This window comes from Acanthochromis polyacanthus, chromosome 19 (genome assembly GCF_021347895.1).
Source record: "Acanthochromis polyacanthus isolate Apoly-LR-REF ecotype Palm Island chromosome 19, KAUST_Apoly_ChrSc, whole genome shotgun sequence".
Lineage (NCBI taxonomy): Eukaryota > Metazoa > Chordata > Actinopteri > Pomacentridae > Acanthochromis > Acanthochromis polyacanthus.
Genome location: NC_067131.1, coordinates 21,259,941 through 21,279,479, shown reverse-complemented (window position 1 = coordinate 21,279,479; position 19,539 = coordinate 21,259,941). Strand labels below are relative to the sequence as shown.

The window sequence follows — 19,539 nt, the reverse complement described above, 5'->3', positions numbered from 1 at the left end:
CAAGGTATTCTAGAGAGAAATGTGCTGCCCAGTGTCAGAAAGCTTCGTCTCAGTCACAGGTCATGGATCTTGCAACAGGGTAATGACCCAAAACACACAGCTAAAAACAGCCAAGAATGGGTATGAGGAAAACATTGGACTATTCTGAAGTGGCCTTCTATGAGCCCTGATCTACATCCTATTGAACATCTGCAGGAAGGAGCTGCAACATGTCATCTGGAGAATATACCCTTCAAACCAGAGACAACTGGAGCAGTCTGTTCATGAGGAGTGGGCCAAAATACCTGCTGAGAGGTGCAGAAGTCTCACTGACAGTTACATAAATCGTTTGATTGCAGTGATTGCCTCAAAAGGTTGTGCAACAAAATATTAAGTTAAAGGTACCATCATTTTTGTCCAGGCCTGTTTCATTAGTTTATTTTTAAAAATAATTCTGTTGACCCACGGTTTAAAAGCAGTGTCTGATTTTCATTGGTTAATTTTCACAGAATATTTATTTATTATTACTTTTGTCAGATTCAAATTATTTCTGTGACTATTGTGGGTTTTTCTTTCATTAACCGAGGGGTACCAACAATTTTGTCCACCTGTGTACATTTGTTATCTCTTGCTGCTTTTATTTGCTTGACTTAACTCCTTTTTCCATCCTATACATCACAACCATGCTATTTGTCTTCTTGTTTTTTCCTGTTATCTACCTTTTCCTCACTCCGAGTCTCTTTGTTGAGTTGTGACAGTGTGTCCATGTGACAGAATCCAATATCCGCTGCAAAGAGTGCAATCACACCAATTTGTCTCTCTATGGAGACCTTTTAACAGATGCGAGACAAAAGTTGTTCATCCTTTTTATTGCACCTTTCACTGTGACAGTAAACATGCATTTCACACTACAGCACACACATGCACTCTATGCGTCAGATGCAGAGGAATGCTTCCATGCTGCGCACAAAATTTCCGGAACGATGCATAGCTGTACTGTACTATACTGCACAGTCATTAAATGTACATGTCAGGATCATTTTCATATCTGCTTTCTGGAGAAAAAAAAACATGGAGGGTTTGGGTAAAAACATGGCTGTGCTTCAACTTCTTCTCTTTGCTGTCCTGACTTTTCATGCTTTCGACTAATTCAGGTTGCTGAAGTGCACATGTGCAGCGCACGACTGCACGCTGTGATCAGGACAGTTGCTTTGATATGTTCTGTTGCATGGTCAAGTTCCAATGTTCCAACAGGCTGGATCTACTTCTGCTCGTGTCTCCTACTGTGGTTCCACCTCTCACCTCTGTGCCTCTTTTCCTGTGTGCGCCTCCCTTTCCTATCCGGCTGCACCCACCACTTCCACTAATAGGAAGTGTCCAAGCGGGAGGACTTGCATGCCCAGCTGAGCCTAATTCAGCTGCCTGTAGACTCAGGGGTATGTACAGCACTGCAGCTCTACCTTCCCTCTCTCTGTTTAATTGACTAACTGCCTCCCCAGTCCTTCCCTCAGCCTTTCTTTTCCACCCCTTCTCCTCGTCCTTTCCTACAGAGGCTTTGCAGGGATGCCATAGATCTCTCACTAGCTACAGCTTGGAGTTCTGTTGCAAAAGTACTGCTCAGTAATGTCAGACTGACAAATGATAACTTTTCCTGTACTAAAATTTGCTTTTTGGTATCATTCTGCTCATTAAACAGCTCAATACTTTATAGTTGGCATCTCCAACACTCGTTACTAGATTTCCCAAGAGATTTTAATAAAATTAGAAAAGCAACCTACACTACTAGTCAAAGGTTTTGAGACATTTTCCCATTCAAATAAATGAGAAACTGTCCCAAAACTTTTAACCAGTAGTGTATTTGCAATTGTCCTCCCTGGTGTAATTGAGGCATGCAGATATAGTTTATATTTTACTCACAGAAGTTCAATCCAATCCAGTAGAGTACTGAAGTGGGAGCTCTTCCAAGACTTAAATGCACATCAGACTCTCGGGTTAATTATGAGCAGGTAGAAAAGATGGGTTCTTTGAATAGAAGGCAAAAGTAATGCACTTCCCAAAGAGCATTTTGGTAAGAAATGTTATGTTTAACTAGTCTAAAAGTATGTGTCATGAGCCACTAATGGCAGGGGAAAGCTAAAAAAAAATTAGGTTTTGAAGAAAAAATAAATCTGATGGGTATCATAGATTTAATAAGTCTGTAGTGAAGACCAATTTTAATCACATACAAGTCTGAGTACAATTTGAGCTCAAATAAAGAGCCCATACTATTCAATCCGTGTCTGGTTTGGTCATTCGTTTTCCCGTTTCAAAATAAAATCTAAAAAAAACGATAAACCACGTTGTTTTTTTTTGTTTTTCATTTTTTTAAACCTAAATGTAGAAATGTATTATTTAACTAATGGAAAAACCACAGTGTTGGATTTTTGCTCTTGCTTTTTAACCCAAAATACAAAATACGGCTGCTGTTTTAATTTGTTGCAACACTGGAAGTCGCTGATTAAGAACAGTTTAGAGCTGGTATGGACCGTGAACACATCTAGAATGGATGTAATCGAGCGCTTTTCCGATTTCATTCTCTTTGAGAGTAACAAAACCCACGCAGAAATCATGGAGCTCCACATTGCTCTATATCATAGAGTTTGTATTATATTATATTATATTATATTATATTATAGAGTGCATAATGAGAGTCAGGAGGTTCTGCATGGAGAATAATTTAAGAAGACGCAATCATGTGTCCGATGCTGATTTGGAGACAGCTGTAATTTGTTCTATTAACCACATATGTTATTTGAGCCCGATCTCACGAGGATTCGTGAAACTGTCACGTAAGTTTTAGTTTCGGTTTCGTGCGCACCAACACGATTTCGTCATGTTTTTCGTGCCGCTCACCACGAAATGCGCACCAATGTATTTTAAACGGCGGACTTTTCGTGCCACTCAGAACATATTTCAAAAGAATGTGTATATTATATTTTTAATGTAAAACCGTGGCGAATCCAACGCTATATTTTGCATGACATCGTTCCTAAACATAACCCTAACCATAACCATAACCATAACCTAACCATAACCTAACCATAAGCCGGTGGTACACTTACCAATTTGCATAGGAATTTCAAGAATGTCCGGCGGCCGCAAACGCGATCACACAAGCAGTATACGCCGATGGACAGCTTAGATCGTCATGAATCCGCCGGTATAAACCACTTTCAGATGTGATTACCACAGCGAAAAACATTTCGTGGTGAGCGGCACGAAAAACATGACGAAATCGTGTTGGTGCGCACGAAACCGAAACTAAAACTTACGTGACAGTTTCACGAATCCCCGTGAGACCGGGTTGGTTATTTTCAGTGCCATACTTTATTAACTGTAGAATGTTATGTTTCACTTTTGTGTGTTTTACAGACAGGTGAGACGTATGGACGAAAGTTTATGCTGGGACATTTGTCATCTATTGGTGCCGGTGTTCCAGGTTAACTGGTGATAGTTTCAGTCTCCAGATGTTTCGTAGCAGATTTGACCAGACCAGATCTAGCTATGTGTGAAATTAAGATACTAGATAAAGAAGAGCTCGCTGTAAAACGTTGGCATCACTGCTGAAAAAAGGAAATGGAATTGTTAAAGGAAATGTGCTGGCGAAATAAAAAAAACACGTACTTTTATGAACGGTGAGAGGAAACGATGGAATCCAGAAAAAAAATTAGAGACATTTCTTTTAACCGTCTGTAGGTGATATTTACATGGATGTAGACTTTATAAAGTAATGATGCCGACGTTTTCTTTGTCTAATGTCTTTATATGACACACAACCAGGTCTGGTTGGGACAAACCTGCAACGAAACATCTGGAGACGGACACTATCACCAGTTAACCTGATCGTCAGTTAAACTGGAACAGAGGTCGCCAGAGTTCTTGACATTTTAATACTTAAAACTAGAAAAGCTCTCAGAGAGTGCAGACCTCCGTCAAGGATAGAGAGGAAAACAGGAAACCCATGCAGTAAAGGAGCATGAGCTAGAATCGAACCTGCATGTCTGGCAGTTCTGTTTACAAATCACCTTCTTAACCAGTTAAGCTATCTGGACACCTAGATCCAATTTGTTGGACGACATACTAACCTATGATGTTTTTGTCCTATTTTGGACTACATAGTAAAGCATACAAAAAAATTCAAAGTGATCCAGAATCCAGGATCCTTTCCAGATTGCCACCAAAATTAAATCAGCTCTTCCTCTTACCATGGTCTACATCTCCTCAAAATTTCATGTGAATCTGCCCAGGCATTTTTGAGTTATCTTGCTAACAGACAGACAGATAGACAGACACACAAATGCCGGGTGTCACATAACCTCCTTGGCGGAGTAGGCTGTATTGGGACCATGGAAAAAGTGCCTAGAAAGTGAATTTCGTTCCACTCATGTGGATCTACTTGAACTCTGCTTTATAAGATATATCTATTGCTAATTAGTACCCAAAAAAAATTTCTACTCACCGTTTCCAGTCATTTTTTAATAATTACCGTTTTTGTGTCGGTCTTTTTTTTTTTTTTGCTGTGGCGTAGTGATATTTAGATGGGCGGACTAGGATTTGCAGTGCGTGCAGCAGTTTTTGGTCACATGGACCAATAGGAGCCAAGTTCTGTTGCTGTGGTATCAGATCAAAACAACATGGCGTCGATTGTATCTACCACAGATACGATTAAAGATGACGAAAAGACAAGGAAACCGCCTTCAAAAGTTACTAAAAAAGGATGGAAACAATGCTATATGCATCTCACAGATGTCCAGGGCGAAGACGTGCAGGACTTTACACGGAAACGGTGGGAAACTTACAGAACCTGCGTTTAGGCTGTATTGGGACCATGGAAAAAGTGCCTAGAAAGTGACTTTTGCTCCACTACGCTGGATCTACGTGTTCAATGCATTTTTTCATAGGCAATACCCTTCTCGACTCTGGGTTAGAAGTTCTACTCAGAATATTTGTCCGAACTTTGTCACCTGCCGGAAATATATCTTTATGAGAATACCCAAAAAACGAAAATCTGGTGCTGCTGTTTTTGCTTGTTTTAAGTGCTATGTTAATTCTGGCAACACAAAATCTTTATCAAATGTCATAAACACATCTACCAAACACTTGAAACAAGTATCGGTGCCTTAGTGTACACATAGGTGAATTCAGAGTGAGAAATGTAGCTAATTTCTTGAAGGAAATGCTTCAACTTAAGTGATTTGCACCCAGCACAATGAAATAAATAGTACATTTAGCTAAAAGTTTATGAGTCATATATTAAAAATATCACAACCTACTGTGTAATGAAAGATATAAAATAAAAAATGCACACCATGGCCATAAATGGCTGAAAATCAACTGAATTGCTACCACGCCCTCCTAAATCGGAATAATGGCAAAAATGGAATAAGACAAAAAAATAAATGCACAAAAGGTCAGAGTCATTCACAAGTATGGTATAAAACATTTATTCAAATACGACAGTGTCTCTGAATATGAAAATATAGATTAATACACATATAAATACATTGCAGACTCTCATACATAAGTTTGTGTGCCCTCATGCTACGGTTGTACTGATGACCACTGATCACCCCATTGATGGATCCTGGGGCAACAACTTCTGACTCAATGAGTATATCTTGCAATCCTGCATCACCAAACCTTTTTCCTAAAATACCTAGGAAAGACATGCATGTATGAAACTCACCTAGTCGAATCACTAGCCACTTCATGAAATCGTCATTTTTCCAGCAGATTTGTTGAGCTTTGGCATATATAGCTTGGTCAAAAACTAATACTACCTGGTCCAGTTCTAGCTGATCAGCAACTGCAACACTTCTCTTCAGAATTGTGTTAACAGTTGACATCTCTGTCGGTGAAGCCTCAATGACTGGAAGATATTAGTACTATTAAAAACGGTAATTATTAAAAAATGACTGGAAACGGTGAGTAGAAACTTTTTTGGGTACTAATTAGCAATAGATATATCTTATAAAGCAGAGTTCATGTAGATCCACGTGAGTGGAACGAACCAACACAATCTCGTTCAGCCAATACAGCCTAGAGGTAAAAATACTTGCTTGGACCATTAAAGCAATTTTGTTCACACTGAGATCATGAGTTCTCAGAGTGATGCGCCTACTCACTCTAAATAAGACAAACACGTCTTGTTTTCACAGTATGTGGTGCGGAGTTTGACACAGAGAAGTGAAATCAAGTCGCCACGAGTTCTCACTTTGACTTCCAGTTCTGCCAGTAGTGTCCAAATGGGAAAAGGCTTTTTTTTGTTTGTTTAAACCTTAAAATTTGTAAAAATAAATAAATAAATAAATAAATAAATTTTAAAAAAGCTTTTTTTCTTTCTCTGATTTTCGTTTTTCGAATTTCATTTTTAACGAAAAAACAAAAAACTAACCGATTTTTTTTTGTCATTTTATTTTGAAACAGAAAAATGAATGAGCAAACCATGCTTGGATTCTATTCACATTTACGACTTTTATTATTTCAACACTATGTTATTTTTCTCAAACTGTTCATTTCAGAGCACTTTCCCTCACTTTCTGTCTGAAATGCTCCATTTCGCTCCTCTGCCTTCAGGTCTGAAAAGTGCAGAAGTGTTTTCAACCTGCTGTTTTTCTAACAGTCAGCAGGTAACTCCTATGGTTGTAAAAAGAAGTCTGTCTAGAAAATGACCTTATGTCTCACTTAACTGTTTCCTCAGTAATAGTTTAAGTGAGAATGACAATAACCATAGTGGAAAAAAATTAAGAAGGTTGAATTCAACATTTTAAAAATAATTTGGTGCAAAAAAATCATTGGAAAAATGCATCTTAAAAGAGCATTTCCCCTTTCAGTGACAGAAGTATTGCATAAATATTTACCAAACTGTCAAAAATTAATACTCTTTATGGAGTCATCCCTCACATTTTGATTTCATTGGCACCCCAGATTCTTAATTGTCTCATCCACAGAAAACCTAGCCAGGAATTAGTCTGATTGTTAGACCTTGTGCGCATTTCCAACCCCACATTTTCCTCATGAGTTTATGGTCTCAAGTCACCTTCAATACAGCATGGTGTTTCTTTTGTAAATCTTGGTCCCATTTTCACTAAAATATCACATAAAGCAGGGTATACTTTATGGCAGGGACACATTGTATTGCTTGTTATACCTGGTTTCAAAAGACGAACATGGTGACGGCCAAATACCAAACTCCAGAAGTAGTCCTTAAACCAGTGAGTACTGTCAATATGACCAGCCTTTATGTACAGTCTATGCTTATAATTTCCTCTTATTAGGAACTCAAAAATTCACAAATTGACTGTCCTCTACCCCAAAACTTAAACGCACACAATACCACGAACAAAATTTTATCTGTAGTGTTTCTTTTTTTTGAATAATTTGAGTTGCTCTGACCCTTTCAAATGAGTAATTGTGCAAAACATGTTAACAAGATAACCATGTTGAGCTGATTTTATCACCACCAAATAAGCAACCTCTTTCAAATATCATACTGGAAAAAATGTAGAGTAAAGCAATGCACAATCACCCATGTTACCAAAAGCAAAGGACCTCCAGTGTAGCTGCCAGAGGATGTGTCACATTATCTAAAAAGTCCTCTAACCTGCTTCCTGCATGATGCCCTTACTGCTGAAACTGACTGAATGACCGCTCAGAGGAGTTTAGGAGACCAACAAAGTGCTTAAACACTTGCATGACTTTGCTGTGTGTGTGCATGTGTGTGTGCTTTCTTATTTTTTTTCTCTTAAGAGCAGACTCCACATCAAACTTCATGTTGAATGCTGACCTCCTTCCAGACTTCCACCCCTCGCTTTTTTCTTTCTGGCCTCTGGGTGAGAGTGTTGCACCGGTGCTGCCAAAAACCTCCTCTCAGTCTCTGTTTTATCTGGCCAGAGGATGAAGTCAAGAAGAGAGGAGGATGAGAAGGGGTGATGTGAGTACTGGCTGTTTGGGTGGGCCTGATACAGCCAGATAAGTCCAGCCAGACTAGCAGATGAGAGCCAAAAAAATTAAAGGTCCTGCTTTGAAAAACCGATGGTTGTAAGTCTTCTCCTTATGCCCTCTAATTTTACTCTCCTGAATGCTTGTACAAAAAAATTCAGGGATTTTCTAATGTGCAGAAGTTACAGATTGTTCTCAGATTCTTTACAACTGTCCACTGGTGCTGGCTTTGAGCTTGACATATGGTTTTGAGTGGAGTCTGCTGGACTGGTCTAATAGTCAAAGCTGTTATTAGAATTTTATGTTCTTCTGTTATCTTTATTTGTACATCTTGCATAAACTGTATTATAGGTCTGTATTTTTAACAAAAGTGCACCAAAGTATATTGTAGTATTTTTTTACAGACTGCATATTCTATCTCAGCTGACTCGGGCGAAGGCAGGGGACACCCTGGACAGGTCGCAAGTCTGTCACAGGGTAACATATACAGACAAACAATCACACCTATGGGCAATTTAGAGTAACCAATTAAACTCAGCATATTTTTGGACTGTGGGAGGAAGCCGGAGTGCCCGGAGAAAACCAATGCATGCACAGAGAGAACATGCAAACTCCATGCAGAAAGATCCCAGGCCCAGGCTGGGATTTGAACCAGGGATCTTCTCACTGCAAGGCAAAAGTGCTAACCACTACATCACTGTGCAGCCCTCCTCCTAAACCCCCATGTTTAAAAGTACAATTTTACAGCAGAAAATAACATGTTTACAGTCCGGTACAAACAACGCTGTTGGCCTCTGGAGCTAATTTGCCCATTCATGACAACTGAATGGGGGACTATCTCAAATATTACTCACAGATTAAAATTGTATTAGGGCCTAAAGCTTTGAGAGTGTGCTGCTTTGAGTGACAGGTGAGTGCCGTCATAAGACAGTCCATGACCCGGAGATATTTGCATGACTCGCCTCAACTCGACTCATGCTCCACTTGTTTACCAATTTTTGCATTTGCCAGGAGTTATGGTACATGTCTACAGGGATGCGAAGGGTCGCCCTGCTTTCCAGCACTGGACGGTTGATGGGTGTACAACTAGACAGTGTCATGTTAGATGACAGATGGGTGCACTCCAACACCAAACTTTTTCAGGCTACACCTCCTACAACTGCGTGCACAGGCTGGACCTGATTGGACAAGCGCTTCACTCATGGGCTGTCTGCTTTTGGAATTCAAACCGGACCAACATGGCAGCTCCTTGGGAAACAGTTCACTGTGTTTGGTTTCTGTATAGCTAAAAAAAAAAAATAATAAAAATTGCTAAATCTTTAATTTTACATCAATAACAGCTTAAAGTTTTTTTGCTAGTTTCCAGATGCCCCTGATTTGCATAAAGGAGCCTCGACTTCAACTTTATGCAAATGATTAGCGGGCTATAGGAGTCTCCACCTCTCACTACCAGACACTACTGGAATGCACTGCATGCCTGCTTACATAGACAATGAATGGGAAGTGTTTCAATGGCAGATCCTGCACCATTCGGAGTAATCGACTACTGCCAAGATGGCAACAACTGGAACCACCACACTCAGCTTCAAAGCCGCTGTTTGGGGAGCCTAAGAGTAACGTTGTGGAAGTATCCTCCATCTTTAACTTTTAATTTTGTTTTCCTTTCAAAATGATCAACTGAACCTTCAGATAGCATTTTAGCCATTAATGTAGTGTTTACCAAAACTGATATGTAAAGGTTGCAAATGCTCATTTTGGAACATTTTGGAAGAACCTGATAAATATTAGTAAGCTTTGCCGTAACTGTTAATAAACATCTTAATGTAGCATGACTTAGCAAAAAAGGGGTTACAATTATGAATTCTCTTGCACCTTGCACTTTGATTGGACTGTAGTACAAGCCATCTGTGGTAATCTATTTCTAATTGAACTGTATTTTTCAGTTTAGCATGCACATTATTAACCAGCATGAACATGAAAATTCAGTTTATCATTTATTGACTTCACTGTCTTTGTGACAGTGAAGATATTATGACTCATGAATCCACAAATGTGGTACTGAAATACCTCACCAACTAAGATTTAAAGTGAAATATCTTGACAAATTTTGGATATATTCCCATTTATTCTGGTACAGACATCCCTAAATGGCATTGCAATTGGATCCCATTACTTTTCATCAAGCACCATCATCAGATTATTATCTGTCTGATACTTTAATCTATAACCAAGTATTTGCATGACTGTTAACTGCAAGTGTTATCTTATTATCACCACCCTTGCCTGTGCATTTTATTGCAAAAACTAGCATGCTAACACAATGAAATAGATCTTTAAAATGGTCAACATTATATCCAATAAACATCAGCATGTTAGAATTGCAGAGGCACTGGAAGGATGCTGTTCTTTCTGGTCCATTACAAAGCAGCTATCAAAAGCAACTGACAGTTGTGATTTTCAGTTTGAGGAAACAGATTACAAATTGAAAAAGGATCGTATTGTTATAGTGTGTACACTTGAAATGATTGGCTAATTTTTTTCTCATTCCAGCTGCAATTCCATTAAATTTTTTGTTTTAAAACATGAAATTTGGATTGTTGAAGCTTATTTGAAAATTTGTCACACACACACATATGGAAAATGAAATTGCAATTTGGCAGGCCTAGGCTTCCATAAGAACTAGATTGTTGTGGATGTCATTAAGACCTTGGTATTAGTTTGCAGGTTAGCACAAGTAAATCCAGTCAGGACTCACAAGTCTCTGATGCAGCTCTGTTAGGCTACATTTTTAGTGGACACACACACATAGAAACAATTACACAGCTTCCTCCTATCAGCAGCCGCCCTCCGTCTCCCATTTACACCATTTTTAAAGCGCTGTAATTGAGATGCCCCTGTGCCACTAGTGTCTATTATAGTCTGGCTATCAGCAGCAGGCCTGGTCTAGTCCATCTCCTACTCCCACTGCCATACCCTAAATTGGGGTGGCTGAGTGTAAACAAGCAATCCAAACAACTATTTCAGGAGCAGGGATTTCCCTCGAGTCCAGTACTTCATCCTTGGTTCAGAGCTGTTATCTCCACCTTCTCTTTCCCCCATGAAGCCTCCATTGTCTAATGCTTGGGAAGAACATCTACCTCAAACCAACTGTTTCATCAACACCAAGATTCCAAGTCTATTCTCTTTTAAACTGCAGTTGAAAACTGAAGGGTTTTTTAATATATTTTACTTCTATCTTTTCTCAGAGGGTTTGACAACCGAATTACAAATTAATATCTGCCTGTGAGGAAGTTGTGCATATTAGAGAGGGAACGGAGAGGGAAAAAGAGAGAGGAACAAAAGACACTGAGGAAAAAGATGCAGAAAGACGGGACAAAGAATACATGTGAGCAAAAGCAGCAACAGAGAGAAAGAGGAGGAAATTTGGCAGATCAAAATCAGCTCTGTGTCGGATGAATCTCTTCCTCGCAGTCCGATGTAGTTTTATTGACTTCTGCTCCTCATCTCAGCAGCCAGTTGACCGTGGGTTTGTAAAATTGCACTGTGACAATCAGAGGATTAGGGCTGAGCAGATTTTATGTCAGCTTGGTCTTTTGACTTGGTGGTCAGAACTGTGTGGTTTAAATGTGCCAGTCTGTGTTGACCTAATAAGTAGCACCTGTAGATATATCAAAGGTTAAACTGCTACTGCACATAGATGAGACTGAAATATAGAAGACAAGAGTACACCAGATCAGACTGTCTGCTAATGTCAAATTTGTCAAAGCAGTTACTGATCAGTCTTTATAATGTAAATTCGAGACACATGGGTCATTTCAGAACTGGAGGACATTTTGCGTCCCACTCATCAAATTTCAAATAATCCACGTACCAAATCCTAAAACATGCAGTTGTTGTGTAAATTTACTTGTCCTGAGACCAAATCTAAGAAAAAACAGAAGAAAAGAATGTTTGAAAATACTTTTAAAATTACCAAATAAATCTGGAATTCCCCCCAGAATACCATTTTTCTCTTGTCCCACTTCCCTGATGACCAAATTGAATCTCAGATAAAACAATTAAAATTAAACTTAAACCTAATTTTTGGTATTATTTTTTCATTGATGTCTCCTGTCATTGTGAGAGCTTTTTCCTTTTATCAACATAATATTTGAAATAATAATTATTATGCATGGAACATGTCTCCCACGACATGCACACAACCCTGTCAGCATAACCTTTATAGCAGGTAGAAGAAGAAAAAACAACAAATCACATGATGCGCTGCAGTTTTCCAAAGCAATGGGTAGCGCAAAGCTATGTCCACTCTTGTACTTTTCATAACATTGTCACCCTTCATTGAATGTCTCACTTTACCATCATGCAACCCTGTTATGCACCTTATCAGGATGAGACAAATTCTTTTGACTTTTTTTTTACTTTTGTCCATCAGTAAGTTTGTCCTTCTGGTCAGCAGTAACAGCTAGCTAAATAGCTAACTTTTACTTCTGAGAAATAGCTAACTTTAGTATGGATTAGCAACCCCATTACTGTGTTTTAGAGTAGGGTTAGCAAACAAAAAGTTAAACTTGTAATAAAAATTGTACCACTGATGTGTAAGCTGAGCCAATCAACTTTTTGATGGTTTATTACCTATTATTCCGAAATATGTAGTAGGAAACTGGGGGGTCAGGGTTCTGTAAAGCGTCTTGGGACTATTTGACTGTAATTGGCACTATATAAATAAAATTGAATTGAACTGAATTGAAAACTGTAAAAGAGAAGATTATTTTTTCAAAAATTTTGAAGCCCAGATGGCCCTCAATTATAGAATGACCCAAAGTTAATATTTCCTGAAAGGAGTATTGAACTTAGTAAAAGCAAGAATTGTGTTGATGTAATCAGGTTTACCTTTTAGGTTATTACATAACAGTGTGAACTAATACCTGTAGTTTATCTGCTATCCAGTGATGTGATCTTGACAATTCCTACCAGAAAAGTATTACAATGGACCAAATTCTGAACAATATATAGACTCAGTAAGGTGTGTTCAGTGAAAAAGAAAATATTCCTTCAGAATCAATAAGTGGTCTGTATTACAAAGCAGGATAATGTTTAGTTTAAAGTTTTTCGGGAATTTCCAGATCCTCTCTCTATTCCTCCAGACGGTCAGTGGATGCAGCTCATGGGTTTTTCTTATTGCTTTCTATATAAAAAGATAAACTGAAGCTCATAGAAAGTATTCCATAAGAATTAGTCAGTGTACTGCAAAGCAGGATTTGTGGTTAGCATGGTATCATCACGTTTCACTCAGGGTTTTAAGTTCTACAATCATGATTAATTTCTTACTGGGATAACTCACCATGGTAACTTATGCTTAAAACCTAACTGGCTTGGGAGCAGATTATGTTGGAGATAGCCGATCAAGATGAGTAAAAACACAGCTTACTGACCAATACATTTTCTTCTTGTGAAAAGTGAGAAGGTCTCTGAAGAGGGCAAGAGCTGTTAGTATCGAAACCTATTTCTTTCTTTGACAAGCATATAGAGAAATTCTCAACAAAGAGAACTCCAGTCTTTTTTGCTTTATGTTTCCGATCCTTATTCCCTGTTTGAGAATGCAGCTGTAGATCTGTCCATGTTTGTGATCGGTCATCTGGTACCAACACATTACCTTTTATGTGAATGCGCGCATTGCTAGATTCCAAAATCTGAGGTTGACTTATTGAGTTCATAACAGATTCACTTGTCCATTTAGTGTGATTGTGGTTGTTAGGTTTAGTAAAGCCAGATAATGACAAGATATCCTTGGTATGTTGAACTTGTACAGGCAACAGGAACACTAGGCTTCCTATTTGTTTTGGTCTTTGTAATGAAAAATGAATGAACACAAGATTAAAGCACCAGGATCAGTGCAAAACCCATGCCTAGTTGTTCTGTGTTCATTTATTTTAAATGCAAACATGACCCTTTAAAATTCCAGTTGCATTTTGAATCTTCACATTGTCCTTGTTTGACACATTCCTTATACGTATGTAACATCAAGAACCAGAGCATGTATATAGTGCAGTCTATGGAAGGATCATAGATGATGATGTGTTCCTTTGTTCTCAGCAGGTAAGCTGGTGAAACCGTCCATCTTTCAAATCCTGAGCCAATTCCTTTAAGTCATCTTTTGTCTGTGTCGCTCAGAAAGCAGAGGTGAGGGTCAGGTTGTTCCATTGCTTTTCACTTGACCCTGCCAGGTCTGGTATTTACGCGTTTACCACAAGGCCCTCACAACAAAACCCCTAACCGAGCTTTGATTTTTCTCAGTACACACACATATAAACACCCTCTCTCTGTCATACTGATCTTTACAGCGACCAGAGGCTGCAGACACCACTTTTAACGGAGCTGACCACCGTTCAGCAGGAAATAAAACCAAGACCAAAAGCACAGCCTCTCCTCCTTACCTGTTTGAGAAGGAGACAGAGAGGAGATAAGGCTGAGCAGCCACCATTCTCAGTGCTGATGCTCCACTGGCTTTGTCCTATCACTGCTGTCCTTTCTGATTGATTGCATGTGGAGAGAGGAACTCTTGCAGTGGTCAAAACAGATTTTTTATTTTTTTTAAATTTATGTCTGGTGATGAATTCTTGTGGGTGTTGGCTGTGTGTTTGGTTAGCAGTATGTCTCTGTGTTGGTGGATATGTGAATGTCTGAAACATTTCTAGAGCATAGCGAAAGGAGAGATGGTCCTACAACACTTCCGGTACAATTTTCGAAATCCAAATGCCTGAGCAGGGCCACTCGCTGGTCCATCTGTTTGTCTATGTCACATTGTTAGTAAGGATAGAAGTGAGACAAAACCTTTGTTTCTCTTTGTTGCTTCATTCCTTCTCCTCTTAATGTCCTCTTGTGATTTATGCAAGGATGTCGGTTGTTGTTCTGGACACCATTCAATTGCAGTGCTGTTCAATCATAGTGTTCCAGAGCAGACGTTCCCCAAACAGCACATCCAGAGATGACACAGCTCAAAAATGGCCTTCCATGTATAACAAAACAGAAAAGTCATAAGAGGTGGAAGCATTAGAAAGTAGAATTGTATGCAAATGCTTTGCCCCTTAGGTTTTAAGACAGTACTCAGGAGTTTTGGGCCAACCAAACATATAACAGATAGTTTAGAACTCATCACCCTGACACCACATGTTGTTAAAGGGTTGTATTTTACCCCAAACTGTGTTATTCTCCTAAACCAAGTAGTACCTCTATTTAGCCAATTTTTTACAAGTGGTACAGTGAAACTGTCAGCCGAAACGTGATATTTTCCTAAATCTAACAACTTAGTTTTTGGTGCCTGAAGCTAACCAAACAACAATGAGTAAAAACAAAACTTTGGTCCAAGAATAACACAGGATAGACCATGTTATTCTAAATGAAATTCATGTTGCTTACTTAGCCAGGAATCCCCCCTTAATATTTCCTTCTCCAGACTTTGTTGCTGTTTCATTGTAAGCCTTTCCTACTACGTCAGATATGAGCCGAAAATGCAATTGAAAATTGTCTAAAAACATAATTATTGGGTGACAGAGTTGGCTACTAATAAGTCAGAAATATTACAAGGAGCCTTAAAAGTAATTATGGTATGGTACTCAATTCTACTTTTACTTAAAAACAAAATACTGATTTTTTTTTTTTTTTTTTTTGCAAAAGGCAATGAAATGAGCAGATGGGTAACTTTTACCAAGTAATGTGCTCAGCCTAACAGGGATACACAACTGTGTGTCTTCGACATAACAGAGATAACAGATGCCTCCAGGGAAGCACTTACAGGAAAACTAAATATGGTCCTGGAATGGATATTGGAGCGACACCATATTATGTAAGAAAGTGATGAAATGTAAAACTACTGCTACTACTCTATGACAACTTCTAGATTACTGATTCTGTGACTAAAAGGTACCTCCAGGCGCCTCATGTTTCCTGCTCTGAGCCAAGACTGTAAAACCGAAGTGAGGCACTGTGATACATAAGTAGATGCAGGAATGTGTTTAGCAACCGTGAAAAACTCCATGTAGCCCTTACGTTGATTGGCCTGCCTGTTCAGTAGCATCCAACTCTCCTTACATAATTGTCCCATACTTCACAGGTTGGTAGAAATCAGTCTAAGACACACTAACCACTGTTTGTGTGCACTGCTGTTAAAGCATTTCCCCCTGCTTTAGCTGCAGGGGGAAAATGCAAATTGGTATCTCAAAGATAGCATACACAACATGCCTGCAGTAAACAAATACAATATGCAGTATATCCATACCCACTTTGTCTTCACTAATACTCTTGGGAAGTATCAAGAAAGTAATTTGTTAGTTAAAAAGGAGGTGCATGGTGATTAGGTCCTGAGGCTTTTCTGCACAGTTTATTCGCTTTGTTACTACAGTGGTCTGACCCACTGGGTCGGGATTCTATTAATCCAGCATCCACCTGGCACCGTCGCATATATTAATGGAGTCTGCAGGCTCCACCGTACCACAACAAATACAAGCAGCAACTCTAGGTTCAATGCAGTGGGTATATAAGTAGAAAAAGCAATGTGAAGCAGAGGCTAGAAGAAAGTAATTAGGAGCTTGTGAAATGTCTGTGAAAGATAGTAAGTAGAAAGATATGGAAATGTGTGATGCACTCATTTTCACATTGTTGGCTGGAACAACAATAGAGAACAAAACAAAGCAGAAACTGCTCTGCTGTTCTGATAGAAATCAAACTGGGTTGCTGATTTTACCATATTGCCATATGGTACAGTGGAATACATTCGGCATGTGTTTGTGTGTTCGTGTGAAAAATGTACACCTAGTAACCACACTGAAGCTCTGCTGTAGCTGTTTACAGCAAGTGAAAATAATTGTAAACTCAGTTTCTCCCTGAAAAGTTCTAAGATGCATTTTACTCTCTGCATTCCAGTGTGGTTATTTTGTGAACACCTGTCCCTGCATGGCAAAATTTTAGTCGATCTTTTTTACATCCTCTCCAATGAGCACTGAGATCAGGGAGATCACACCTTCACCAACCTCTAAGAGAGAGGTTGCCTCTAGTGACTGATCCATGGTCAAATCTGAATCAGAGTTGATGTGAAGGTAGATATAGCTGGGCAGGGATCTGTGTTTCTTCATCCCACTTGCTTTCTCTTAGCTCAGAACCACGTATTTTCACAGGTGTTTTTCTCTAACACTTGGTGTGTGTGTTTCATGTGTCAAGGGTGACGCTTCTAAAACAGGTTCGGAGATTGATTCCTGCGCACGAAGCATGGAGGATGTTAACGGCAGCAAGAAGGACTTATCAGCCTCTGCAGGTGAAGCACGTGCACATGCTGTACATACAGTATGTATACAGGCAGCACACATTGATCCTACAGGGAGGATTAAACTCAACCCTCTGTGATTTTTGAAAACCCTGCATTACAGGCATTTTGCAAACTTGTACCATCTGTTAGCGCAGTTAACTGCTGGCATTTTGCCTCCCTAATCTTTGTTAGATCCCTCTAGATTGCATGCTGTGTTGCATTTCTTTAAAAAAATGTATGTAAACGTCTGTGATAGTGCACCAAGTTAGGCCAAAAGCATTTAAAGTACGCCCTGAGAAAACATTCCCCCACCTGTTCTACATCTGTGGTCTCCAGTCTTTTCCCTCTCGGTTTGTGATCACACTCGGTGGGCACGTGGTTCTCCATCTCCCTGCTCAGCTCAAACCAGTACAGCAGCCTCATCCATAATTCCTCACACATCAGTTCCCATCCCTTCTACTTACTGTTGGCGCAGACTGAAAAGCCCACTGGAAACACTACTGTATGGAGTACAACTCCCAGATGAACTGTATCATCTCCCCTTCAGTCCATTCAGGTACTCTGTATAAAACTGCTTACATAGCTGAAAAATCCTAATATACATCTTGTACGGCTCGGACAAGGGCTGGAAGACGGAGGAATTAGTGTTATTAAAGTTGCATTCCCGTCCATATTTCATGTATTTGTGTTGCTGCTAAACATAATATGCTCATGCTTTGCTGAAATATTCGTGGTGCTCAATAACAGTATGAGGCATGCATTTTTTAAGTAAAATGTTCCTGAGGGTGTACCTCCATCACATTCCTCCTAAAGCACTACTTCCTAATGCTGTTACTCAGGTTTCTTGTCAATTTATCACTTTCGTTCACCCTTCATTCTTTCTTTTTTGGTTCTGTCACTTCTATATCTCACCTCTGTCACTTTTCTGTCTTGTTTTCACAGTATCTCCTAAAGCTGATTGTCTTTGCTGTTACCCTCCCCTAACCTACCTACATTTTTTATTCTTTGCTCTTTCCTTCTCTAGTAGTGCCTGTAAATGGTCATGTGGACCTGAAAACAAGCCTGACTCCACCGTTAATTACCCACACTGCTGCCACCCCCATGCCTGTACCCAAGTTACCCGTGGGAGGTGACCCCATCCTGAGCTATGAGTCTCGTCGAGACAGCAACGTCTCCATAGATCCAGCCTGCTACAACAAATCACCGGTTAGTGTCTTTAATATTGATCTCACCTGCACCCCTGTTCCAGATCCAGCCCTATTCAAAAGCCAGCATTATGCTACACATGTAAGTGCATAAGTGGAATTACCCCCACTGGCACTTGGCCTTCACCAGAGTGTCTGTCTGAATTTATTGTATGTGTCCAGCTGATGTGTGGAGATCTTTATGATTGATGAAGATTCATAGGGTGTGCGGTCCGACAGTCACCTTACTGCTGCCATTGCCACTGTCTCTTTGACAAACTGATGATCGGCATGAAGACCAGAGAGAATAAGTCCAGATGTCTACATCTGTTCCTGTCTTTCTGTGAGCGTGAATCTCAGTCAAATTCACCACACACAATGCTGAGTCATTTGACGCAACCAGAAGGCTGAGACACAAAATCAACTCTTCTATCAGGCAGTTCTTCTTTCAATTTGTTTCTCTCAACTGGAGCTTAATTAATACATTCTCCTCTTGCCATCTTCCATCTCCAGACCAGTGCCAGGAGTTCTTCTCCCTATGCCCCGTGGAACTCTGGGAGCGGCTGGACCAGTCGTAGATCCAGCTGGAACAGCTTGGGTCGTGTCCCATCTCACAAACGCCAGAAGCGACAATCTGGGGAGCGGCGGTCACTTCTTTCCGGGGAAGGCAGCTCCAGCTCAGAAGATGGGGAAGGTGTAGGAGAAGGTGGAGGCGGGCTGATGGAGGAAGATGACGCATCCTTAGCCAGAACAGACTCCATGTCCCAATCGCAGAGAGGACCTCAACACAGGAGGATGGAGTCAGTGGAGACTCGGAGCTCAATGGATTTGCCTCCTGATGCTCTGCTGCAGGTAGACCTCCAGCATTACTTATAAGTGTTAGGGTTGGTGGAAAGTATGGCACCTGACTGGAAGCATCCTGGGAGTGGAAACTGTCCAAAAAATAAAAAAGTTCCACAATTTCAAGATCCTTCACACTTAGCAGTCGTAACATATAGTGCTGAGCTTAAAATACAGGTTTAATTTTAATGTACGAAGAGCAGTGTTGTCCTTCAATTCAATTCAATTTTATTTATATAGCGTCAATTACAGTCAAAT

The 19,539-nt window shown here is 39.8% G+C and overlaps 1 protein-coding gene across 1 annotated transcript in view; it reads left to right on the top strand.

Moving 5' to 3' along the window:
- Positions 1–19,539, top strand: part of cacna1g (calcium channel, voltage-dependent, T type, alpha 1G subunit) — a 695,215-nt gene that overhangs the window by 465,839 nt on the left and 209,837 nt on the right. Inside the window, 4 exon segments of the mRNA XM_051939241.1 lie at positions 1,350–1,415; positions 17,173–17,266; positions 18,282–18,463; positions 18,955–19,293. Of these exon segments, the coding sequence (XP_051795201.1) occupies positions 1,350–1,415; positions 17,173–17,266; positions 18,282–18,463; positions 18,955–19,293 (681 nt within the window).